We start from the raw sequence: 26,264 nt of genomic DNA, 5'->3' as shown, positions 1-26,264 counted from the left end.
CTATAAATGGAATGGCTTTATTATACCTACATTTGCAAAACATGCTTCTGAATGAAATGTTTTTGCTTGAGGTATAAGCAAGTGCCAAAAGTCAGATTGCTACATGGCTATGAAAGCATGTGCAGGCAGTGCAAGCAGAGGCTGGGTAAGGACTTGGAAGAAGGTAGGTGGGTCAGCTTTGGAATGAGCAACACTTTGTTTTCATTCCTTCTGTGAAGGCTGTGCCAGGAATAACAAGATCCTCTTATTCATGTCCCTAAGGGTGGTTACAGGCCTCTAAGGCTGTGTCTTCAAGCAATAAATGTGTAATTTTTTATAAACATCTGTAGAAAGGCTACATGCCTAGAATGCCTCTGAATGAAACTCTCTTTTGGCATAGGTAAGGCCAAAAGTCACACCACTACATGGCAATGAAAGTATTTGTAGACAGTGCAAGGAGGGTAAGAGGTTGCATAAGGAATTGGAAGAAGAATGTAGACGGGTCAGTTGTTGTCTTCTGAGGTGGGTGTCTTCAAGCAATAACTGTGTAACTTGATATAAACGTCTGTGCAAGTGCTACAGGCCTACAGTGCCTAGCAGCTCCTGTGGGAAATCTCACTTTCCCACCTGGGTGACCTAGTAACACTGCAATGGAGAGTTTCACTGTGGTTGTATTTCTGGGTTCCTGAACTTGAGCTATCTGCAAGCTTGAAAACTTGCAAGAATTTTTCTTAGTTGATGTTTATGGAAGTGGGCTTTTGCTCTGAAGCTGCAAAGGTTGTGTTGCAATATCTCTCACAATGTCTCTAAGTAATGTTAAGACTCTAGGACTTCTGTATAAGACTGAGGTTCGGTGAATAAGATTTATTCCCTTTTTTTCCTACATAACAAGCTGTTCTTTTTTCCTGTGTTTGTGGTTCTTGTGGTACTCTCTTTATTAAGGTGTCCTGTACATACACCTGCATTAAGAGGTCACTGAGTGTTGGTCCTTATCTTACCCTACTGTGCCTATAGCGTTTGTTTTTCAAAACAATTTCTGTCTGCAGCATTGCAGAAAAAAAATGGAATAACAATAAGAATTCTACAGATATTTTATCATGAGGACATATTTATTTGACTTCTTCTATGCAGAGTGATATAGACTTTGTTTTCATTCCTACTGCCAAGGTTGTGCCAGAAATAACAACGACCTCATATTCATGTCTGTAAGCGTGGTGATAGTCCTCTGAGGCATCTGTCTTCATGCAGATCCTCTAGGATTTCTCACTTTTCCACCTGTGTAGCCTTGTAACACTGCAATGGAGAGTTTCACCATGGTTGTATTTTGGGGTTCGTGACCTTGAGCCATCTTCCAGCTCGAAGTCTTACTCAAAGTCTTCCTAGGCGACCTTTAGGGACTGCTTTTTTTTTTTTTTCTTCTGAAGCTCTCAGGGTAGTGTTGCAATTAACACTTTCATTTTCCAGACAAGCTCACAATCACCTGAAGATAGCGTTTTATGGCAGAGGAAATTGAAGCAGAGGAGCTAAACTGGCATTGCTCACAATATTTCTAGCTAATGTGAAGACTTGTATATAAGGCTGAGATTCAGCCACTAAGAATTATCCTTTTTTCTTCATTTCCCCACTAACAAGTAGGTTTTTCCCCTTTTTTTACCTCTATGTTTTAACTTCCGTTGCAGTACTTCCTCTCTTCTCTCTTTCTTCTTTTTTTTTCGTTTTTTTTTTTAATATTTTTGCTTGCAGTTTTAGAGGTGTTAAGGAATGATGAAAATTCTACAAGTATTTTACCATGCGGGTCATTTATTTCACTTCTATGCTGAGTGACATCTAATGCCTTCTTTTAATTGCTCTTGCGTATGGTGCAGTCTCTTTTAATATAGACTACATAATATCTAGGTCAGCAGTGTATTAGGAAAATGACATCACATATTCCCGGCAATGGTGGAAGAAGGTATAAGAAAGTCTGCATTTTTGTGATGAGTTGCTTCTGTATAACTTCTCAATAACCACAGACACCTGCTTGCACAACAGCATCATGGGCTGTTCCTTGAGTCAGGTCTTCAGAGCCTATGCCATGTTATTATTTGGTTTACCATCTTTTTCTTGTTATTCAGCTATTCCTGTGAATGTTAGGTATTGGAAGTGAATGTGCACTTTGCCTTGGGAGTGAACCTTTGCTCCCAGAGAGTAGGCAGGTTTTCTTTCTGATGCAGACACATGCTTCCAATGTGGTGCACACCAAGGAACATGTGTCCATATTGCAGCCCATTCTGGTTTTGGCCTAGGAGATATATATGTTGAAAAAGAGCTGATACTGGACATATTGCTGCACCTTTGTGGCAGCATTTGTAGGCAAGTTGAAGAATTCTGTCCACATAGACATAGGTTAGGTGGAAGAGTTGCCCAGCAACTCGTCAGTTGCCTCTCTGCAGAGAAAGTCCTGAGTGTCATGGTGGACAACAAGTTGACCATGAGGCAGCAGTGTGCTCTTGTGGCCAAGAAGGCCAATGGGATAGTGGGGTGCATTAAGAAGAGCATCTCCAGCAGGTTGAGGGAGGTGATCCTGCCCCTCTGCTCAACCCTGGTGAGGCCGCATCTGGAGTATTGTGTCCAGTTCTGAGCTCCACAGTACAAGAGGGATGTGGAGCTGCTGGAGAGAGTCCAGCACAGGGCCACAAGGATGATCAGGGGCCTGGAACATCTGCCCTATGAGGAGAGGCTGAGGGAGCTGGGCCTGTTCAGCCTGGAGAAGAGAAGGCTGAGAGGGGATCTGATCAGCGTATACCTCAAGGGAGGGAGTGAGGAGGATGGTGCTGGCCTCTTTTCAGTGGTGGCCACCGATGGAACTAGAGGTAATGTCCACAAACAGAAGCACCAGAAGTTACACATGAACTTAAGGAAAAATTTCTTAACAGTGAGGGTCCCAGAGCACTGAAACAGGCTGCCTAGAGAGGCTGCGGAGTCTCCTTCTCCGGAGATCTTCCAAACCCGCTTGGATGCAGTCCTCTGCCACGTACTCTAGGTGACCCTGCGTGTGCAGGGTGGTTGGACTAGATGACCTCTAGAGGTCCCTTCCAAACTTAAGCATTCTAAGATTCTATGAAAATATAGTTTTGAGTGAATAGAAGGTGGGCATAAATGTTGATCTTAAAAAACTTAATCACTTATAGCTGCAGTTTCATCTGCTCTTATTTTCTGTTATATCTGGCTAAGGAAATGTGGCAATGTTCCATGCTGGGTGCATTTTAGGAGATGATCCTTACTAGATTTCTTTATAATGTACCTCCTACCAGGGAAATAAACTGCTGTGATTTCTTCATTTCAGTATGCTTCAAATTTTAGTGTTGTTTTTTGTCACGATCTAAAGCATCTCAAAGTGTCTCACATTGGTTTAAAATCAATAGTTCCTGTACATGTATGAGTGCAGGAGCAGTTCCATAGATCCCTGTAAGCATTTCAGCCAAGAACAATAAGGTTCTGATGAGCACGTATTTGCTTAGTATTTCTTTGAAGACAATGCTCTCAACTGAGGCCTAAGTGTGACTTAAATTCATACATTTCCCTGTTGCAAAGAAAGGGTTGTCAGGCAGTGCATTGAGGGTGAGAGACTGGGTAAAAAAGTGCAGGATAGGTTGCTCAGTTTGCATTTGGCTAGGCAATGTTCTGATAACATGCCTTCTGCCCTTGTGGAGGGCATTTATGCTAAGACTCTCTTATGAGGGTGACAATCCTCTGATGAATGTGTCTCCAGGCAATAACTCAGTAAATACAGGTGCTGATTGAGTAGTATGCCTCCATAATTCCTCCAGGAACTCATTTTCTTTTTTTTCTCATTTTTTTAGCCACTTGCTTGGCCTTTTTATACCATGACGGACAGTATTCTGAGCTGCATGTAGGTTTCCTAGGCCTGAGCTGCTTTCATGCTTAGCTTGCTAGATGTCTTCCTAGGCCACATTTACAGAGTGGGATATTATTTTCGAGCCTGACAGTGTTGGTTCATCACTTGCCACCTTTTTTTGGTAGCGTTTGTAGGCAGATTGGAGAATTCGGTCCATGTAGACATAGGTTAGGCGGAAGAGAATTTCTGCATGAAATATAGTTGTGGGTGGGTGAGTGTAAAATTTTGTCTTGGTCATATTCTACGTACAGCTGCGGTTTCATCCAGTCCTTTGTTTTGTTATGTCCGGCTGAGAAAATGTGGCAAAGTTCCATGCTGGGTGGGTTGTGAGGAGATGTTACTTTCTAGATGTCTTTATATCTTCTAGTAGAGATTAAACTGAAAGATCATGCTATGACTCCTTCAAGACTTTGCTTTAGAGAGTGGGCTTTTCCCTTTGAACCTACCAGTGTTGGCTTGCAGCAAATGCTTAGTTCCAAGCAAGACAAAAGTGCACATCTACCTGAAGACTGAATTCTTGCATGTGAGGAAGATGAAGCAGAGAAGGTCTCATAGAGACTGTTCTACCCTGCATGAGATTTTGATTCAGGCAGAGGCCTACAATAAAACATTCACACTTCTGTCTTCAGGAGGGGAATAGGCCCTCTTAGGCCCCCACTGTACAGGGTACAAAAATCCATAAATGCTGACAAAAAATGTATGAAAACAGCCTCTTGTCTATAAAGCTCAAAGGGAGAATTTAGGGCACAGTTTACCCCTTGAGCACTCACTGACCTGCCAGGTGCTCCAGGTACATTTTAGGCAGAGTTGTGGCAAAATAGCTGTAAAATACATCCATGGAATAATTGCCTCAAAAGTGTCAGTTAGAGCTTTTGGCATCATCAGTAATTCAAAAATGACAGAGAACAGGGCTACTACTTTGTTATACTGCTACTCTGCTGTTGTGATCTCTTAGAGGCCTGCAGACAGATGACCTGCCTCTTGATGGTCCACCTTGCCCAGCACGGAAAACAGGCCTTCCCAAATGGCAGAAGGAAGGTCACAACTGCACACACAAATAATTTCAGCTGGATATGATACCCTCAGGCTGCATAGGGCTGAGTGACTTTTACCTAGAAGATCTCCAAGGCATTCTGCTCTCAAGTATAACAGTGCAAAATGATGTTTACAGTAGACATCAAACTTCAGAGTTTCAACCAAGCCAGCCTGAGCTTTTTGTGGGCAGAATAGGAGTCAGTGTCAGGACCAGCTCAGGGCTAACAGTCTGCATAGTTTTGTACATATCTTGGCAAAGCTGGTACTCGTATTGAAAAGGAGTATGGTAAGAGCAATACCTCTGGGTTCCTTATTTCACAATCAGTATGATTTGCCCTCTTTTTTTGTTTGTTTGTTTGTCTACAAAAGCATGGCACAGAACAAACTTCAGTATGCAGTTTTGTGCGTAGTATGGCAGGCAGTGATAAAAAGAAAGGTGAGAGAGGGATTGCAGGGAATATGAGGGCTCCTTAATGGGTAAAAGCTGTGTGTTTTGCTTTTATGGAGGTCTCTGAGGCGGCAAGGACTGAGTCTTAATACTTCCTTGAGGAACAGCCAAGGCTGGGATGACCAATTTAGTTCACCAGTGTCCTTGTTTGCTAAATCCACGTGTGCATGATCACAGTAATGCAGTGATGGGGTGACCAACAGGCACAAGAACGGGGAGGCCTGGGCTGAGACTCAATGGCTACAAAGCATTCTGAGAAATGGCGTCAGGTGTGACAATGGCTGTGCTGTGTGGGCCACCTTTGAGTCCTTAGGACTGAATGGTCACAATAAGACATGTTTCGCAGTGAGGAGTGATGGAAGAAGGAATTTGGTGCATCAGAAAGCACAGTTTGTCTCCAAAATTGGTACTATGACTTGTTGAAACCAGAGTCTTTTTGAGGCATTCTTCAGATAATATGTTGACTGGAATCCCCTTAGTATTGGGCTAAGTGAATTCAGGTTGTGCATGAAATAAGAACTCTTTCTTAGGAGCCATATATTCCAACTCTTAGGGAAATCTCTGTGGCAAGCCACTATCTCTTTAACAAGTATTGTAAATCATTCTTGTGATCATGCAAAATATGTTCTGCTGTCTCTTGAAATGAGATGCAGTATCTTTATTTTTTGTATATAGATTGCAGCCCTCTTCACAGATCACAAGTATAGTTGAAGAGCTAGAAACCTGGCTGGAGTATGGCAAGGGAGAGAACCATTGTCAGAATCGTGTTGGGACATCTACTAGGGAAGAAAAATGTTTCGATGTTGAATGCCTTCTGAGCTCCTATTACTCCTTGAAGGCTGACAGAGCATTAGAATAGGGCTCGTCCTTGAAAGTGAGTTAACTTACAGAGGAGAGGTGTATTCCGGGGTTATATCACTTTCCAAACATGAAACCTCTGAAGGCGAAGATATGAAATCTGCACCTGCCTATGCGCTGGATCAAAGACCAGTGTCTGAATGTTAATGGAAATGCCAATGCGACCAAGGATGCGCACTGTACATGGTTGTGGATAAGTAGGGTGCTGGAAAAAACAAGGTGAAAAGAGATTAGCTCGGCTTCTCTGGCACATGCAAAGCAAATATATCTACTGCATATGTATAGCATGATACTTCCTTCGCTGCCGACAAGTGAAAGCTTCGCCTTGACTTACCGCAGCTGATTCCGTGCAGGACGATTAATTCCTTCCCCGAGACGACTTTCTGTGACAGCACGGAGTGCCACACGGAGGGGACTTTCCGCGGGGCCCTGTGGCGGTGCGGGCGGGCTGCAGTGGCGGCGCGGGGACTCTGGGTGCCGCTGTTGTCCAATGTGAAGGACCGCCGGAGCGGCTGCAGCCTCCCGGGTCGGAGCTGGAAGAGCGGAGCACAGGAGAAAGAGCAGACCGGAGCAGAGCAGAAGAGAGCTGAGACGGGTTATTTCTTGCCGCGTCGGTTGATTTGCGAGCCAGCTGCGGCTGATCTGCAGAGCAGAGAAGTACGGGAGGACGGGCAGCGAGGCGCATCGGAGGCGAGGAGCGGCGGGGATGGGAGCGGGGCAGGCGCCGCCACGCCGGGCAGCAGCCGGGCACGTCGCGTTCCTGGCCGTGCTGCTGCCGCTGTGCTGCCGGGCGGCGCCGGAGCGGCTGCGCTATGCGATTCCCGAGGAAACGGGCAGCGGCTCCGTGGTGGGGCCGCTGGCGCGGGACCTGGGACTGAGCCCGGCAGACCTGCCCGCACGGCAGCTGCAGCTGGTCTCGGCATCCGGAAGGCAGCAGAAATATTTTTCAGTGAGCGCCGACACCGGGCACCTGTACGTGAACGAGCGTCTGGACCGGGAGGAGATGTGCGGTGACTCGGCGTCCTGCTCGATCAGTCTAGAGGCGGTGGTGCAGAACCCACTCAACGTTTTCCAAGTCGATGTGGACATCCAGGACATCAATGACAACTCTCCAGTCTTCAGCAAAGCTGCTCTCGATCTGGAGGTCGGTGAATTAATCCTTCCTGGTGCGCGATTTCCGCTGCAGATGGCGCAAGATCCGGATGTGGGAAGCAACTCGCTGCTCAGCTACCAGCTCACTGAAAACCCGTCGTTCAGGCTGGAAGTGAAGGAGATCCCGGACGGAAGCAGGCAGCCCGAACTGGTGTTAGAAGCAGCTCTGGATCGCGAGAAGCAGAGCTCGTTTCAGATGGTGCTGACGGCGGTGGACGGCGGGTCTCCAGCGAGGTCAGGCACTGTCCAGATTCGCATTAACGTGACAGACGCCAACGACAACGCGCCCGTGTTCAGCAAAAGCGTCTACGAGGCGCGAGTGCGGGAGAATGTGCCGACGGGCTCGCTGGTGCTACAGGTGCGAGCCACGGACGCGGATGCGGGCTCCAACGGGCGAGTGTCGTACTCCCTCAGCAACGTTCCCGACGCTGTCCTCGCTCTCTTCACAATAGACAGCGACAGCGGCGAGATCCACAATGTGGGGATTCTGGATTTCGAGTCGAGGAATAAATACACCTTCGCTGTGGAAGCGAGGGACGGAGGCGGGCTGAGCAGTCACTGCAAGGTGCACGTACAGATAACGGACGAGAATGACAACGCGCCCGAGATAACGACGTTGTTGGTAGCGGGCACGGTCCCCGAGGACTCTCCGCCCGGCACCGTGGTTGCCCTCGTGAAAGTGCACGATGCGGACTCTGGCGACAACGGGAAGGTGTGGTGCGAGCTGGAGGGCGAGTCGCCGCTGACGATCGTGGCGTCGTCGGGCAGCTCGTACAAGGTGGTGACGGCGAGCGCGCTGGACAGGGAACGCGCGTCCGAGCACAACGTGACGGTGGTGGCCAGCGACCGGGGCAGCCCGCCGCTGTCGAGCCGCACGGCGCTGTCGCTGTCCGTGTCGGACGTGAACGACAACGCGCCGGTGTTCGAGGAAGCCGCCTACAGCGCCTACGTGTCGGAGAACAACTTGGCGGGCGCGGCGGTGCTGCGCGTGCGGGCGCGCGACGCGGACGCGGGCGCCAACGGGCGCGTGAGCTACTGGCTGGTGGGCGGCAGCGCGGGCGAGGCGGCGGCAGCGGCGGCGCCCTACGTGTCGGTGGAGGCGCGGAGCGGCGCGCTGTACGCGCAGCGCTCCTTCGACTACGAGCAGTGCCGCGAGTTCGCCGTGGAGGTGCGTGCGCAGGACGGCGGCTCGCCGGCGCGGAGCTCCACGGCCACCGTGCGCGTCTTCGTGCTGGACCTCAACGACAACGCGCCCCAGGTGCTGTGGCCGGCGTCGGCCGCGCCGGGCTCGTCGAGCGGCGTGGCGGGCCCTTTCGAGGTGGTGCCGCGCTCGGCCGAGGCCGGCTACCTGGTGTCCAAGGTGGTGGCGGTGGACGCGGACTCGGGGCGCAACGCGTGGCTGTCGTACGAGCTGGCCAAGGCGACGGAGCCGGGGCTGTTCCGCGTGGGGCTGCACAGCGGCGAGGTGCGCACGGCGCGGGCCGTGTCGGAGCGGGACGCGGCGAGGCAGCGCCTCGTGGTGGCGGTGAAGGACCACGGGCAGCCGGCGCTGTCGGCCACGGCCACGCTGCACGTGGTGCTGGCCGAGAGCTTGCAGGAGGCGCTGCCGGCGCTGAGCGAGCGGGCGGCGGGCGCCGAGTCGCCGTCGGACTTGCAGTTCTACCTGGTGCTGGCGCTCGCGCTGCTCTGCGCCTTGTTCGTGCTGAGCGTGGCGCTGGCCGTGGCGGCGCGGGTGCGCCGCGCCGGGCCGCCCGCCGTGCTGCGCTGCCTGCGCGCCGAGCGCTTCTCCGTGGCCGGCCCCGCCTTCCCGGCCGACTTCTGCGAGGGCACCTTGCCCTACTCCTACAACCTGTGCGTGGCGCCGGCACGCGCCGTGGCCGAGTGCGCGTTGCTGCCGGCGCCGCTGCCCAGCCGCGCCGTCGACGATCTTCTCGGCGGGGACCCGCCCGCGATGCCCACGGCCAGCAGCAGCCGCACCCCGGCAGAGCCGCCCTCGGACCCCGACGTCCTGCAGGTCGGTAGGACGAAACTATCCTCTTCTCGCTGCTTTCGGTATCCTGTTATGACCCTTGTTCGTTTATTTATATATTTCTTAAACTTTGGCAACTTTTGATGCTTCCGCATGATTATATGTGAATATTAAATACCGAGGAGAATACAGCAGGTAGTTGATATAATTAGCTGTCACCGAAGTTAGTAACATTAATGTCTGTTGCCACAGTGAACGACCGGAGTATTTTCATACTTAATTATGGCAGCCTTATAGCCATGAGATAGCGCTTAAATCCTTCTTTACTCATTATGCTTTGATAAAGTATCTGCAACTAAAAAGCAAGAACGTTCCCGTGAATAGGACGACAAAGCTGTGTCTCTACTCTTGACGAGTGTCTTACTTCCCCGTAAAGAAATAAGTTGGTGTCGTCATCTTCCCGAGCAGTTCTGATAAAGAAAGGGTCGAATCGTTGTGGTTGGAAGAAAGGTTATTTCTGTATGGTCATCAATTTTCTGTGTTCCTTGTTCAGCTTTTTTTTTTTTTCCCATCCATGGTGGTTGTGCTTGTTTCCACTTTGTCTTTTATGTACGGGATGGATTAGTCCAGAGAACAGCTACTATTTCACTTGTGGTTTCTAACATCTTAGTGATTAACAGTACTCGTTCACCGTCGTGTGCAGCTGTGGCAAATATAAATCTACTTTTGCTGTATACAAATCCTTCTAGCCCAAGCCGAACGTGGTTTCATTGAATACTTTTACCTCCCAATAAAAATTAGAATATCGCAGAGTGCTCTTCTAATGTTATAGACTTTCCGTAGTAGTAGAAGTAGTTGTGGTGGTGGTGGTGGTGGTGGTAGTAGTAGTGCAGAAAAGCAGAAAACGAAAGTATTGTTGAAGACGAATGCCAACATCGATAGAACTGATGCTGCATCAGTAGCATTTTTTATGGATTTGGATTGCTTTAGAAAAATCCTACTTTAATGTCTTTGTATAATAAGTTATGTCGGCTTCTTCTGAACGATTAGAAAAAAAAATACTCACAAAACCCCTTCCCATTTTTACCAAGAGAAGCAGTTTTGGTCAGGATTGCGAGTTTGGAAATGGAGACATAATTTGACTGGAGCTATTGGTTTCTGTCCTGTGTCTTCATATATATATATATATATATATATATATATATATATATATATATATATATATATATATGTCTTTTTTAGCAAAGTGCGTGTAGCTTTTTGTTTTCCTGCAGGCAGATATGGTAAAAACGCAATGGATTATAGGAAAATCAAAATTCAGCAACATGCAATTATTGATGCGGGTGCAATGCGTTACTTCTGCTCTAGCAAACTGGAAACGATAAACCACTTATTCTATCATTAAGAAATGATGAGGAGTAGTTATCTTTTTATAAACTATCACTGAAATTAGTGCTATAAATGTCTATTGCCAAGATGAATGACCTAGATATATCAAAACCCCGCTATGTCAGCTTTGTAGCCCATGAGATATCGCGTAACTCACACTTCACACACTTGTGCTTCTCCCTCCCCAAGTTCTAATGCGTTATTAATGCAAGACCTGCGGTAGACCCACGTCGGACTCTGGTGCACTGTAGGTCTGTAAGCATCTCGGACCTCTCAGTCTTTGTGTAAAGTCACAGAATTTCTTCTTTGGTTTGCGTTTGTCTGTTGTGTTGGGAGCGTACAGCGCCTTTGCCACGATAGGAAGAGATAATATTTTCCCTGTTTTTCTAAAAGTTAAAAGTGAATGAAGGTATCTTTCGCATCATCAGAAATGACACGTCTAGGCCCAGCTGAAAGGTTGTGGCCTTGGTACCCCCTCGTGGCAACAGCTTCGCGCTTCGTGGTGATTAGTTTCTGCTGGCAATCACGGTTCTCACGGGTGCTTTGGTTACTTAATTCTCGGAACTCCTCCCTTTAGTTGTTTGTCCGTGTAGGAAAAAAACTTGTAGGGGATAAACATGGAATTTCGTGTTTCTTGTGCTCCTATTTTTTTTCCGCCTGCATTTGTCCGTGTTTTCTGTTGTCTGTTAACGGATTTGCGCCTATCCTACAGCTTTAATGGGTTCCGATTCGGATAAGTGATCGCCGGAGGCGGCGATTTCGTGCATTCCTGCTGTTCAGGGTACCTAGGCTCCGTTCCACTTTCTGTACTGATGAGGGGATGGGCTGAATGCAGGCGGTTTTCACGCATGCATTTGCATATCACCGTTAGATGCCTAACAAATTTTTAGATGCATTTCCTTGCATATTTATCCATTTGTTTTCCATGCGGTAAAAAAGATGTATAGAACACATCTAAACCATGCATTGACTCGTTAATTTTGTGATCACGTTGAGGAAAGGAAAGCTTCTAGCATTTTCCAATGGGCTATACTACAGATGCAGAAAGTATGTTCCCTTTGGAAACATTAAGTTTCGAAGCCTGACTTTTTATCCGCCCTTGTCGTGCTGGCTATGGGCGCAAATCGCAGCGTCCGGGCGGCTGTGGAGAAAACGCTGCCTGCAGTTCCACACGGAGGCTGCGGGCGCCGCTGCTCACCAAGGAGGAGAGCAGGGAGCGGAGCGCTGCAGCAGCCCCGCCCGCCGCGGCCCGTGTCGCTCGGGCGCCGCAGCCCCGGGCTCGCTCGCTGGCTGGGCGGCTGGTCGGGCTCGGAGCGGCCGGGCGGTGCGGAGCCGTGTTACGGGGGGACGTCGGGAGCGGCGGAGCGAGAGCGGCGCGCGGAGGCCCGCGGATTGCGGCAGCGGCGGAGCCGTGGTGGAGATGCGAGCGGACATAGTGAGTAGCTGGGGCCACTCCTGGCGAGGCAGAATTGGCGAGCGAACGCTGCTGTGTTGCGTCTTGGTGGCAGCGTGGGAGGTGTCGTGGGGACAGCTGCGCTACTCGGTGCCCGAAGAGATGCAGAAGGGCTCCTTCGTGGGCGACGTGGCCAAGGACCTGGGGCTGGAGCTCTCGGCTCTCCGCGACAGCGGCGCCCGCGTCGTTTCCGAAGGTAGGAGGCAATACTTTTCTCTGCATGAGAGGACCGGCCATTTAGTGACGACAGAACGCATAGACAGGGAGCAGCAGTGTGGGCGACTGGTGGAGAAATGCCTGCTGCGCTGTGAGATGATAGTGGAGGGCGAAATGAAGGTTTATGCAATCGAAGTGGAAATCAGAGACATTAACGACAACGCCCCGAGCTTCCGAGAGGCAGAAATGGAACTGAAAGTGAGCGAGACAACAGCCCCGGGGCTGCGTTTGCCGTTAAGCATCGCTCGTGATCCGGACGTTGGGAGCAATTCCCTGCAGCGCTACGAGTTGAGCGGCGACGAACACTTCTCCCTGGCCGTCCAGACAGCCCCCTACGGGGAGATACGCCCCGAGCTGGTGCTGGCGAAGCCCCTGGACCGCGAGGCAGCCGCGTTTCACGAACTGGTGCTGACAGCGGTGGACGGCGGGGATCCAGCGAGGACAGGCACTGCGCGCATCCGTGTGGTCGTGCTAGACGCGAACGACAACGCGCCGGTGTTCAGTCAGGCGGTGTACACGGTGCGCGTGCGGGAGGACGTGCCGGTTGGCTCCGTCCTGCTCACCGTCAGTGCCACGGATGCGGACGATGGGATGAATGGAGAGGTGAAGTATGTATTTCAGATAATTTCCGAGACGGCATCCAGTACGTTCCAGCTAAACACGGAGACGGGCGAAATATTACTCAAGGACGAACTGGACTTCGAAGAATATTCCTCATATGAACTGGAGGTGCAAACAAGGGATGGTGGGGGCCTTTTCGACACGGCGAAAGTCTCGATCACGGTGACAGACGTGAACGACAACGTGCCCGAGATCTCGGTGCGGTCGCTGCTGAGCGCGGTGCCGGAGGACTCTCCATCGGGGACGGTGGTGGCCCTGCTCCACGTGCAGGACCGCGACTCGGGGGCGAACGGGGAGGTGAGGTGCTCGCTGGACGCGGGGCTGCCGTTCCGCCTGCGCAGCTCGCTGGGCAGCTACTACAGCGTGGAGACGTCGAGGAAGCTGGACCGCGAGGCGGTGGCGGAGTACAACGTGACGGTGCGCGCGACGGACGGCGGGTCGCCCGCGCTGTGGAGCAGCGCGGTGCTGCCGCTGCGCGTGCTGGACGTGAACGACAACGCGCCGGTGTTCGCGGAGGCGCGCTACAGCGCGTGGCTGCCCGAGAACAACGCCAAGGGCGCGCTGGTGCTGACGGTGCGCGCGTGGGACGCGGACTGGGGCGAGAACGCGCGCGTGCGGTACCGGCTGTGGGAGGGGCAGGTGCGCGGCGCGCCGCTCTCGTCCTACGTGTCGGTGCACGCGGAGACGGGCGCGCTGTACGCGCTGCGCTCGTTCGACTACGAGGAGGTGCGCGAGGTGGAGCTGTGGGTGCGCGCGGAGGACGGCGGCGCCCCGGCGCTGAGCAGCAACGTGTCGGTGCGGCTCTTGATCGTGGACGTGAACGACAACGCGCCGCAGGTGCTGTACCCGCCGGCGGCGTCGCCGGGCGCGGGCTGGACGGGCGTGGAGCTGGCGCCGCGCTCGGCGGAGCCCGGGGCGCTGGTGGCCAAGGTGGTGGCGGTGGACGCGGACTCGGGGCAGAACGCGTGGCTGTCGTACGAGCTGGTCAAGGCGACGGAGCCGGGGCTGTTCCGCGTGGGGCTGCACAGCGGCGAGGTGCGCACGGCGCGCTTTCCGCTGGCGCGCGACGCGCTGCGCCACAGCCTCGTGGTGGTGGTGAAGGACCACGGGCAGCCGGCGCTGTCGGCCACGGCCACGCTGACGCTGGTGCTGGCCGAGAGCGTGGCCGAGCTGCTGTGGGAGGCGGGCGACGCGGCGGGGCCGGGTGACGACGACTACGAGGGCGAGGCGGGCGGCAGCGTGACGCGCTGGCTCGTGGTGGCCGTGGCGGCCGTGGGCTGCCTCTTGGTGGCCTTCCTGCTGGCGCTGCTGGCGCTGCGCCTACGCCAGTGGCGCCGCTCCCGCCTGCTGGCCGCGGGCAGCGGGGCCTTGCGCGCCGTGCCGGCCTCGCACTTCGTGGGCATCGACGGCGTGCGCGCCTTCCTGCACTCCTACGCGCACGACGTCTCGCTCACCGCCGACTCGCGCAAGAGCCAGCTCGGCTGTCCGGGCGGCAGCTGCTGCAACACCCTCCCGGCCGCGCCGCCGCCCGACAAAGGCGCGCCGCTGCTGCTGCCCGAAGAGCCCTCGAGCGCCCGCGGCGACAGCGACAGCGGAGACGCCCTCCTGGTGAGTCCCTGCGGAGAAACTTTCCCATTCCTCCTTTGCTCCGCCGCCCCCCATTGCTTAAGTCCTTCTTGAGGGTTTCTGCTTCCTCTGATTTTCTCCTTCTCGTTTTCTCTGCCGCGTTCCCGCGCAGTAACAAGCGGAGATAGAGCTGTGTCCGAGAGTATGGCCGCGATTGCTTCCAAGGTCTCTCTTGCCCATCAAATTTCCCTTCGAAGATGCTGCGGCATCCTCAGAAATGTAAATGTGCTTTTAGCGGTATTTTCTCTGTGAGCGGCTCATTAGACGTATTGCCTGTTAAAGAGTGTCAATCGCTCACTGATGTTATCACCCTGCACTTAGAGCACGCCCTTTTGTTTGGATACCAACTGTTTAAAAGGGATGTAATCAGCACTGCGATAGTGCGGCTGTAGGCATTTAGGCAGCGTGTGAAGATATGATTCCTATGGTCAGATGACTCTCCTGCGTGCGTGTGAGCATTTGTTGGTGAGGAAGATCTTTGTGAGAGAAATGACAGTGCTCTAAAAATATAACGGACACGTGTTCCGGTTTTCCTCTCTGGTAGCTCTTTTAGGGCTGGTCTCAAAGCGGGGGTTACCCCCTCCTGATGAGTTCTGCCACCCACGCTATGATGCTCCTTTCACCGTTCTCTTTCTTGCTGCTCTAGTGGGCTTTCCTGTCTGCACCTGTGCTTCTTTACAATTATAGGCATAGTCTCTTACTCAGATGAATCCTTTTCATTTCTTTAGCTCTCACTTTGTTTTGCAGTTGTTGTAGATTGCAGGAAATGAAAGTGCAGTTTGGGTTCAATATTTTTTTTTTTCTGGTGGAATTACTCTCAGAAACCTCTTTATTAGGGGAAAGGGTTTTTCTTTTTGTTGTTGTTTTGTTGTTGTTGTTGTTTTTCCTGGAAATATCACATATCTCTCGTTAAGCAGGATCTTAAAGAGTGTCTTTAAGGAGGTGGTCTGGTGACCCTTTCTCTACTGCAAGATTGCAAGTGTTCGGCCTTACATGACTCATGTTTTAGATGTGTATGACTTGTCATAACGGTGTGTGGGGAGCATGAAAATGAACTTCTGTTGTGTGTATGTGTGCATGCTGGTGTATCTTGGAGGGAAATGTTTCGTGCTGCAGCTGTTTTAATACTTTTTACTTGACATTTACGATGATCATGAGGGTCACGTGTGCGAAGTTTTGCATTACCTACTCCTTGAGTTGCTCCTTCCAGGCCAATTGATTCTATGGTCCCTCTTTCTCCAAAAAATATTCTTTAGGCTCTACCGATGCTGTGGGATTCTCAAAAGTGCAAATGCTTTCTTTTTCAGAATGAATTTTCCTCATGTTTTTAATGGCGTGTTCCTTGGGCTGTGTCTTTGAAGACTCTGTGCCACATTATTACTCTGGTTACCATCCTTTGTGGGTGATTCAACTATTCATCTGAATGCTAGATACTGGGTAACTTTACCATGCTAGTCAAAAAACAGATGTTCCAGGACGTTTCTTTAAATGGGTGGACTGTCTGTAAACAGAGTCACGGACAAAGCAGCGTTTTGTCTTAATCACACATAATTTGTTTAGATTTTTCTCCCCATATTCCTTTCTCATTAAAATGAGTTATTTTTTCATTTCATTTTCCTTCCATGGTGGACTTTTCTTCCTCCCTCTTCTGTTAAGTAGTAGAGCGTCACTGGCGATTGGTCCTTATGAACCTACTGCATGGTAGGTTTAACATTATTAATATTAGTGATAGTAATACTAAGAATTTCTGCCTGGTATGATTCTTTCACTTCTGGATGTTTCTAAAAGTAGTCACATTTGTCATGACTGGTATTCAGGCCCCATGTGCCAGATAATGTCTTTCCCCTGAGGCATGCCAGGAGGAGCTATTTTCATACATACCTTTAATGTTTAAAGCTGTAAATGGAATGGCTTTATTATATGTATGTTTGCAAAACATGCTTCTGAATGAAATGCTCTTGCTTGTGGTATAAGCAAGGGCAAAAACTCAGACGGTTACATGGCATGTGCAGGCAGTGCAAGGAGAGGCTACATAAGGACTTGGAAGAAGGTAGGTGGGTCAGCTGTTGACTAAACAACATTTTTTTCATTCTTTCTGCCAAGGCTCAGTCAGGAATAACAAGATCCTCTTATTCACCTCCTTAAGGGAGGTGACAGGCCTGAGTCCTGGGTCTTTATTCAATAACTGTGTAATATTTTATAACCATTTGTAGAAATGCTACATGCCTAGGATGCTTCTGAATGAAACTCTCTTAGTTTTGGCATAGGTAAGGCCAAAGGTCACATCACTATGTGGCCATGAAAGCATGTCCAGGCAGTTCAAGGAGGTTAGGAGGTTGCATAAGGAATTGGAAGAAGAATGTAGACAGGTCAGCTGTTGTCATATGAGGTGGGTGTCTTCAAGCAATAACTGTGTAACTTGATATAATTGTCTATGCAAGTGCTACAGGCCTACAATGCCTAGCAACTTCTGTGGGAAATCTCACTGTCCTGCCTGGGTGGCCTAGTAACACTGCAATGGAGAGTTTCACTGTGGTTGTATTTCTGGGTTTCTGAACTTGAGCTATCTGCAAGCTTGGAATCTAGATAGAAGTCTTCATAGTTGATGTTTATGGAAGTGGGCTTTTGCTCTGAAGCTGCAAAGGTTGTGTTGCAATATCTCTCACAATATCTCCAAGCAACGTGAAGACTCTAGGACTTCTGTATAAGGCTGAGATTCAGTGAATAAGATTTATTCCTCTTTTTCCCTACATAACAAAACACTCTTTTTTGCTGTGCTTTTTCTTCTTGTGGTACTCTCTTTGTTAAGGTGTCATCTACATACAGCTGCATTAAGAGGTCACTGAGTGTTATCCTACCCTACTGTGCCTATAGTGTTTTGTGCAGTTTCTTCTTTTAACATTGACTACATAACATCTAGTTTAGCAGTGCCCTATTATGTTAGGAATAAGGCACCATGTTTTCCCAGCAAGAGTGGAAGAAGATGTAAGAAAGACTGCATTTTGTGATGAGTTACTTCTGAATAGCTTCTCAATAACCACAGAAGCCTGCTTGAACAACATCGTGGCCTGTTCCTTGAGTCAGATCTTCAGAGCCTATGCTATATTATTATCTGGTTTACCATCTTTTGCTTGTAATTGAGGTATTCCTGTGAATGTTAGGTATTGGAAGTGGATGTGCACTTTACGCCATGATGGAGAGTACCATCAGATCTGCATGTAGGTTTTCTAGGCCTGAGCCACCTTCATACTTAGTTTGCTAGATGTCTTCCTAGGTTACATGTACAGAGTAGGCTTTTGCTTTTGAGCCCACTAGTTTTTTTGGGGGGGATTTTGTTTTTTTTTGTTTTTTTGTTTTTTCAACCAAATGCATAATTACAAGCAAGACAAGCTTGTATCCACCCAAAGAATGACAGAGGCCTACACTGAGACATTCACACTTCCGGCTTCAGGGGGCGAGTAGACCATAGGATTCTAAAATCCATGAACACAAGTGAAAGATTTGAAAACAAACTCCTGTCTACAGTGACAAAAATAAGAATTTACGGCCTAGCTTGTAACTTGAGGACTCACTGACCTTCCTTATCCTTTGCAGGTACATTCTAGGCAGAGCTGTGGCAGAACAGCTGTCAAATACATCCACTGAATGATTGCCTTGAAGGTGTCAGTTAGAGGTTCTGCTATGGTCGATCATCCAGAAAGGCAGAGCGAACTGGGCTCCTGCTTTTTAGATATGATAGGGATTTTGTTTTGCTTTCACATGCAAGTCACCTCTCATGCACCTCTCTCAAGATGGCCACACACTAACCTGGTATGGTCTGGTCCAGAATGTTTCTGCCAAACACCAGCTCCTTCTGGGCTGTTCTAATCTCTTAAAGGCCTCAAACACATGTTCTGCCTCCTGGTGTGCCAACTTGTGTTGCCCAGGAGTATTAATTAAGCCAACAGAATAGGAATGAGTTTCACGATGGAGATTTTCTCCTTTTCTCAGCATAGCTAGTACTGATACACCAAAAGAGAAAGATTAACAGGGAAGTGAGTTATGTTAGTACCTCTGCTAGTACCTCTAGTTTCCATATTTCTCAATCAATATGATTTTTTTTTAATCAAGAAATACACAGGAGAGGGCAACCTTAATTATGCAGTGGTATGCAGAGTATGGTGTGTACTAAAGAAAGGAGGTGACACAGGGATTGCAGGGAATATGAGGCTACTTAATGGGTAAAAAACATGTGGTTTGCCACCTGGTACACAGAACAGAGGTGTCCACTGTCCTTGAATACTAGGCTCACTTGCTCATGGCCCCTATAATGTAGTGATAGGGTGGTTAACAAGTACAGTGGGACCATGTGCTTAAACTCAATATTTGCAAAGCAATGTGAAAAATGCCATTTGGGGGTCACTGAACTGAGGAGAGAGGGAGAGAGGGCTGCCTCTGAGCCCTCACTTATGACCGAGTGCTGTGCAAAAGGCGTTCATGAGCCAGCAGTGGCAGAAGAGTGAATTTTGTGCATCAAAAAACACAGTGTGTCTATGAAATCAGTAGTTTGACATGTTGAACCTAAAGGCCTTTCCTAAGGCTTCTTGAGAGATACTGTCTGCTTGATAGAATGCCAGTGATCAGGGATAAGAATTCACAAGCTGGATGGAACCCAGGGATTGTTTCTTCCATCAATAAGATGGGGCTCTATCCCACTTTGTCAAATGTGGGGAATCATCCTTCTGTGCATACATAGTATTTAGGGGTCATCCCTGAGCTCATACCTAGAATTTTTTCTGTCTTTCAAATGAAGATGCAGTACCATTTACTTACAGCTTCCAGCCTAATCGAGTCACCTTGCATAGTTCAAGTTTTACATCACTTTCCAAACAGAATGCTCTTAGGCCAAGGTGCAAAAGCAACACCTAGCTGTGCCCTAAATGAAATAGAAGTGTCTGAACCACATCATGGCCTTCAGTCAGGTCTTCAGAGCCTATACCGTGTTGTTGTTTGTTATTACTTGGCTTACCTTTTTTTGTTTGTAATTCAGCTATTCCTATGAATGTTAGGTATTGGAAGTGGATGTGCACTTTGCCTTGGGAGTGAACCTTTGCTCCCAGAGAGTAGGCAAGGCTTCCTTTCTGATGCAGACACATGCTTCCAATGTGGTGCACACCGGAGAACACGTGTCCATATTGTAGCCCATTCTGGTTTTGGTATAGGTGATATATAAGTTCAAAATCAGCCACTATGGGCTCTTATTGCTGGTTCATCACTTGCCACCTCTTTTGGCAGCATTTGTAGGCAAGTTGCAGAATTCTGTCCTTGTAGACATAGGTTAGGTGGAAGAGATGCCTGAAATATAGTTTTGGGTGGGTGAGTGCAAAATTTAGTCTTTGCCATATTCTACATACGGCTGTGGTTTCATCAAGTACTATTTTTTGTTACATCTAGCTGCCACATTTCCTCAGTGTTCCCTGCTGGGTGTGGGTGTGAGGAGATGCTGCTTACTAGATGTCTTTATAATACATCTCCTAGTAGTGAATAAACTGAAAGATCATGCTATGACTCCTTCAAGACTTTGCTTTATAGAGTGGACTTTCCTCTTTGAACCTACCTGTGCTGTCTTGCAGCAAATGCTTAATTCCAAGCAAGACAAGTGCAAATCCACCTGAAGACTGAATTCTTGCACGTAAGGAAAATGAAGCAGAGTATCTCATCTATGCTGTTCTGCCCTGCATGAGATGTGGCTTCAAGCAGAGGCCTACAAGAAATGATTCACTCTTCTGGCTTCAGGAGGGGAGTAGGGTCCCCTAGATTCCCCCTGTACACTGACAAACACTGACAAAAAATGTGTGAAAACAGTCTCTTGTCTATAAAGCTCAAAGGGAGAATTTAGGATATAGTTTGCACCTTGAGCACTCACTGACCTGCCAGATGCTCTACAGATGCATTTTAGGCATTTAGAGTTGTAGCAAAATAGCTGTAAAATACGTCCATGGAATAACTGCTTCAAAGGGGTCCAATGGAGGTTTTGGCATCATCAGTAATCCAAAACTGACAGAGAGAACAGAGCTACTACTTTTTTATACTGCTGCTCTGCTGCTCTGATCTTTCAGAGGCCCGCAGACAGATGACCTGCCTCTTGATGGTCCACCTTGCCCAACACAGAAAACAGGCCTTCCTAAATGGCAGAAGGAAGGTCACAACAATGGAAGTCTCTGAGGCTGCAAAGACTGAGTCTTAATACATCCTTGGGGAAGAGTCAAGGCTGGAGTCACTGGAAGTTTAGATCACCAGTGTCCTTATTTGCTAGGTCCACATGCTCATGACCACAGTAATACAGTGGTGGGGTGGCCGATAGGTACAAGGACAGTGGGACCTGGGCTGAAACTCAATGGCTGCAAGGCTGTGTGATAAATGCCATTTGGGAGATGACTGTATTGAGGAGAACAAAGATTTTGAGGTGTGTAAGAGATGAAAATGGAGTCATGCGTGCCTATGGGTGTGCTGTGAGGGCCACCTTTGAGTCCTTAGGACTAAAATGTCTGCATAAGACATGCTTCTCAGTGAGGAAGAGAAGTGAGAATTCTGCGCTCCCAACAGCAGTGTTTGTTTACAAAATTGGTAGTATGACTTGTTGAAAGCAGAGGCCTTTCCAAGGAATTCTTCAGATAAGATATTGGCTTTTTGCTGCAATCCCCTTGGCATAGGGACAAGTGAGTTCAGGTTGTGCATGAATTAGGAACTCTTTCTCAGGGCTCATATGGTCCAGCTCTTAGGTAAATGTCTGTGGCAAGCCAAATCTCTGTGGCAAGTATGGGAATCACCCTCATGATCATACAAAATATGTTTTGCTGTCTCTTAAAAGGAGATGCTGTATCTCTATTTTTTTATATAGAGATGGCAGCCTCTCTGTGTCCACACAAGCATAATTGAAGAGCTAGAAACCTTGCTGGAGCATGGGAGGTTAGAGAACCATTGTCAGAATCATGCTGGGACACCTACTAGGGGAGATAAATGCTTTGACAGGGAATGCCTTCTGAGCTTTTATTACTCCCTGAAGGCTGACAGACTATTAGAATAGGGCTCGACCTTGAAAGTGAGTTAAGTTACAGAGGAAATCCAGGGTTCCACGGTTACATCACTTTCCAAACAAGAAAATCTGAAGGCCAAGACATGAAAGCTGCACCTGCCTAAGCCCTGCATCAAATACCAGTGTCTGAACACTGCAAATGCCACCTAGAACGGTCACTGTTCATGGTTGTGTGATACATATGGTGCTGGAAAAAATAACACAAAAGGAGATTACTTTGCCTATGTCTCATATAGGCAGCTTCTCTGGCCCAAGCAAAGCAAATAGATCTACTGCATATGATTAGGGCAACACTTCCTTCACTGCCGACAAATGAAAAGTTGGCCCTGACTTACCGCAGCTGATCCCGTGCAGGACGACTGATTCCTTCCCCGAGACGACTTTGTGTGACAGCAACGGGTGCCACACGCAGGGGACTTTCCGCGGGGCCCTGTGGTGGTGCGGGCGGGCTGCAGTGGCGTCGCGGGGACTCTGGGTGCCGCTGTTGTCTGATGTGAAGGACCGCCGGAGCCGCCGCAGCCTCCCGGGTCGGAGCCGGAAGAGCGGAGCGCAGGAGAAGAAAGAGCAGAAGAGAAAGCAGAGCAGATTGACGGAGAAGAAAGAGCAGAGCGCATCCGCGGTGCAGAAGAGAGTGGAGGCGGGTTATTTCTTGCCGCGAACGTAGATCTGCGAGCCAGCTGCGGCTGATCTGCAGAGAAGGGGAGCGCCGGAGGACGGGAGGCGAGGCGAAGGCGAGGAGCGGCGGGGATGGGAGCGGGGCAGGCGGCGCCGCGCCGGGCAGCAGCCGGGCACGTCGCGTTCCTGGCCGTGCTGCTGCCGCTGTGCTGCCGGGCGGCACCGGAGCGGCTGCGCTATGCGATTCCCGAGGAAACGGGCAGCGGCTCCGTGGTGGGACCGCTGGCGCGGGACCTGGGACTGAGCCCGGCAGACCTGCCCGCACGGCAGCTGCAGCTGGTCTCGGCATCTAGAAGGCAGCAGAAATACTTCTCGGTGAGCGCCGACACCGGGCACCTGTACGTGAACGAGCGTCTGGACCGGGAGGAGATGTGCGGCGACTCGGCATCTTGCTCAGTCACCTTCAAGGCGGTAGTGCAGAACCCACTCAACGTTTTCCAAGTCGATGTGGACATCCAGGACATCAATGACAACTCCCCGGTCTTCAGCAAAGCTGCTCTCGATCTGGAGGTCGGTGAATTAATCCTTCCTGGTGCGCGATTTCCGCTGCAGATGGCGCAAGATCCGGATGTGGGAAGCAACTCGCTGCTCAGCTACCAGCTCACCGAAAACCCGTCCTTCACGCTGGAAGTGAAGGAGTTGCGGGACGGAAGCAGGCAGCCCGAACTGGTGTTAGAAGCAGCTTTGGATCGCGAGAAGCAGAGCTCGTTTCAGATGGTGCTGACGGCGGTGGACGGCGGGTCTCCAGCGAGGTCGGGCACTGTCCAGATTCGCATTAACGTGACGGACGCCAACGACAACGCGCCCGCGTTCAGCAAAAGCGCCTACGAGGCTCGAGTGCGGGAGAATGTGCCGACGGGCTCGCTGCTGCTGCAGGTGCGAGCCACGGACGCAGATGCGGGCTCCAACGGGCGAGTCTCCTACTCCTTCAGCAACGTTCCCGACGCTGTCCGCGCTGTCTTCAGCATAGACAGCGACAGCGGCGACATCCGCAATGTGGGGATTCTGGATTTCGAGTCGAAGAATAAATACACCTTCGCTGTGGAAGCGGGGGACGGAGGCGGGCTGAGCAGTCACTGTCAGGTGCACATAGAGATCACAGACGAGAACGACAACGCGCCCGAGATAACGACGTTGTTGGTAGCGGGCACGGTCCCAGAGGACTCTCCGCCCGGCACCGTGGTTGCCCTCGTGAACGTGCACGATGCCGACTCTGGCGACAACGGGAAGGTGTGGTGCGAGCTGGAGGGCGAGTCGCCGCTGTCGATCGTGGCGTCGTCGGGCAGCTCGTACAAGGTGGTGACGGCGAGCGCGCTGGACAGGGAGCGCGCGTCCGAGCACAACGTGACGGTGGTGGCCAGCGACCGGGGCAGCCCGCCGCTGTCGAGCCGCACGACGCTGTCGCTGTCCGTGTCGGACGTGAACGACAACGCGCCGGTGTTCGAGGAAGCCGCCTACAGCGCCTACGTGTCGGAGAACAGCTTGGCGGGCGCGGCGGTGCTGCGCGTGCGGGCGCGCGACGCGGACGCGGGCGCCAACGGGCGCGTGAGCTACTGGCTGGTGGGCGGCAGCGCGGGCGAGGCGGCGGCAGCGGCGGCGCCCTACGTGTCGGTGGAGGCGCGGAGCGGCGCGCTGTACGCGCAGCGCTCCTTCGACTACGAGCAGTGCCGCGAGTTCGCCGTGGAGGTGCGTGCGCAGGACGGCGGCTCGCCGGCGCGGAGCTCCACGGCGACCGTGCGCGTCTTCGTGCTGGACCTCAACGACAACGCGCCCCAGGTGCTGTGGCCGGCGTCGGCCGCGCCGGGCTCGTCGAGCGGCGTGGCGGGCCCTTTCGAGGTGGTGCCGCGCTCGGCCGAGGCCGGCTACCTGGTGTCCAAGGTGGTGGCGGTGGACGCGGACTCGGGGCGCAACGCGTGGCTGTCGTACGAGCTGGTGCAGGCGACGGAGCCGGCGCTGTTCCGCGTGGGGCTGCACAGCGGCGAGGTGCGCACGGCGCGGGCCGTGTCGGAGCGGGACGCGGCGAGGCAGCGCCTCGTGGTGGCGGTGAAGGACCACGGGCAGCCGGCGCTGTCGGCCACGGCCACGCTGCACGTGGTGCTGGCCGAGAGCTTGCAGGAGGCGCTGCCGGCGCTGAGCGAGCGGGCGGCGGGCGCCGAGTCGCCGTCGGACTTGCAGTTCTACCTGGTGCTGGCGCTCGCGCTGCTCTGCGCCTTGTTCGTGCTGAGCGTGGCGCTGGCCGTGGCGGCGCGGGTGCGCCGCGCCGGGCCGCCCGCCGTGCTGCGCTGCCTGCGCGCCGAGCGCTTCTCCGTGGCCGGCCCCGCCTTCCCGGCCGACTTCTGCGAGGGCACCTTGCCCTACTCCTACAACCTGTGCGTGGCGCCGGCACGCGCCGTGGCCGAGTGCGCGTTGCTGCCGGCGCCGCTGCCCAGCCGCGCCGTCGACGATCTTCTCGGCGGGGACCCGCCCGCGATGCTCACGGCCAGCAGCAGCCGCGCCCCGGCAGAGCCGCCCTCGGACCCCGACGCCCTGCAGGTCTGTAAAACGAAACTCTCCTCTTCTCTTCCCCTTCCTTATCTTCACACCAAATATGCCTTTTTGTCCTTGTTTTATCGGGGCAGCGCGATTCCACGGCAGTTTTTTCTGTTAGCATTTGCCTGCTGCAATGGAAAGTGCTGGTCGCTTTTCTCGTGCCTCGCTGCAGGAAATGAAAGACGGTGAGTCTGAGGTCGTCAGGAAAGGCACGAGACGGCTTCCTTGGGAGGCCCTGAGTTTAGGATTAACTCTGCGTGAAGCAGTGAGCGTTCGGAAGGGTGAAGGTGTGGGTCGTCCCTGAGGTCTTCTTTTTATGCGGGTGGGGAGTGGTGAAATGTGAGTTTTCTGGGTGAGGCGGGTGCTGTTGTTTCTAGATTTCACTCGTGTGTTGAGTGCACCGAGGCCGGGTGTGCTCGTGCCGCTGTTTGCGTGGTATCTGGGAAACGGCAGGGGCGGTAGGGGCCATGTGTGCGTGTGTCAGGTGCGGCTCTGTGGCGCTTGATGCTCAAGTCGATGTCGGTGCTGCCCAGCTCCGGGGAAGGCTGCTCCTTGAGAAGAAGTTCTTTTCAAGATATTTATTGATTCGCAATTTATCAACTGTATTTTTAATATCACCATGCATCTCCTATGTTGTGTACTTTATATTTTGTTTTGTATTGTGTAGAATTGAGAAGTATTCTTTCATGGTCAACATTTGTTAACAAACTTTTAATCGAGCGTTTAATCGAGCGTTTTAATGCCCGTTTTCATCCTCCGAAGTTGCTTAAATAATGGGTGAAAATGGCTTTAATCCATCACTTATTGTGGTGTCCTTAGTCTTTTTTTTTTTTTTCTTTTTCGGGGTAGTGTGAGTGCATTGTCTCAACTTTCACTTGATTAATGGAAGCGTGCAGCATGAAGTGTGACAACTTATCTTTCTGTCTCATATGGAATGAGGTATGATACACTCGTGAAGCAGATATGAGATTGTTTCGAACATCTTTTTTTATTACTTCCAGAGGTGGATATTGAATATGTAGCACATTTGAATTTGTGTTTTCATAGCGTTTCTTCACTAAAACATAACTTACGTTTCTGTAAGGCTGTCGATGAAGACATCAAAGCTTAGATACCTATCCATATGTACAATGTAAGAGAAACAAAAACGAAATAAATTCAGCTACTCGGTAATATATTCTTAAAAATACTTGTTTTTTAACAGTGGAATGAGGAGAAACAGGAACTTAGTGAAATCAGTTACATAGGAATTTATGCTCGTGAAATTAGTCAGACGCGGATAATACACAATACACAATACTCCTACACAATAATAATATGTTGAAAACCATGGCTCTAATA

The 26,264-nt window shown here is 50.9% G+C and overlaps 1 protein-coding gene and 3 pseudogenes across 1 annotated transcript; all 4 read left to right on the top strand.

Annotated features, from left to right (window-relative positions):
* Nucleotides 1-3,845: 3,845 nt before the first annotated feature.
* On the top strand, nucleotides 3,846-11,469 carry LOC148595068 (protocadherin gamma-B5-like). Its single transcript, XM_088522719.1, has 4 exons — nucleotides 3,846-3,871; nucleotides 6,572-6,655; nucleotides 6,867-9,388; nucleotides 11,441-11,469. Exons 1-4 carry the CDS (start codon nucleotides 3,846-3,848, stop codon nucleotides 11,467-11,469), a joined length of 2,661 nt encoding a protein of 886 aa, XP_088378845.1.
* Nucleotides 11,470-12,148: 679 nt separating this feature from the next.
* LOC148595066 (protocadherin gamma-A10 pseudogene) lies at nucleotides 12,149-26,034 on the top strand (annotated as a pseudogene).
* LOC104572394 (protocadherin gamma-A3 pseudogene) lies at nucleotides 14,228-15,197 on the top strand (annotated as a pseudogene).
* Nucleotides 22,467-23,943, top strand: LOC148595067 (protocadherin gamma-B5 pseudogene; annotated as a pseudogene).
* Nucleotides 26,035-26,264: the final 230 nt, after the last annotated feature.

The sequence above is a fragment of the Tinamus guttatus genome, unplaced genomic scaffold, assembly GCF_059628265.1.
Source record: "Tinamus guttatus ecotype Peru unplaced genomic scaffold, ASM5962826v1 Tinamus_guttatus_pri_ptg000155l, whole genome shotgun sequence".
Lineage (NCBI taxonomy): Eukaryota > Metazoa > Chordata > Aves > Tinamiformes > Tinamidae > Tinamus > Tinamus guttatus.
Note: the sequence above shows the minus strand (reverse complement) of the source record. Positions and strands in the feature narration are given on the sequence as shown.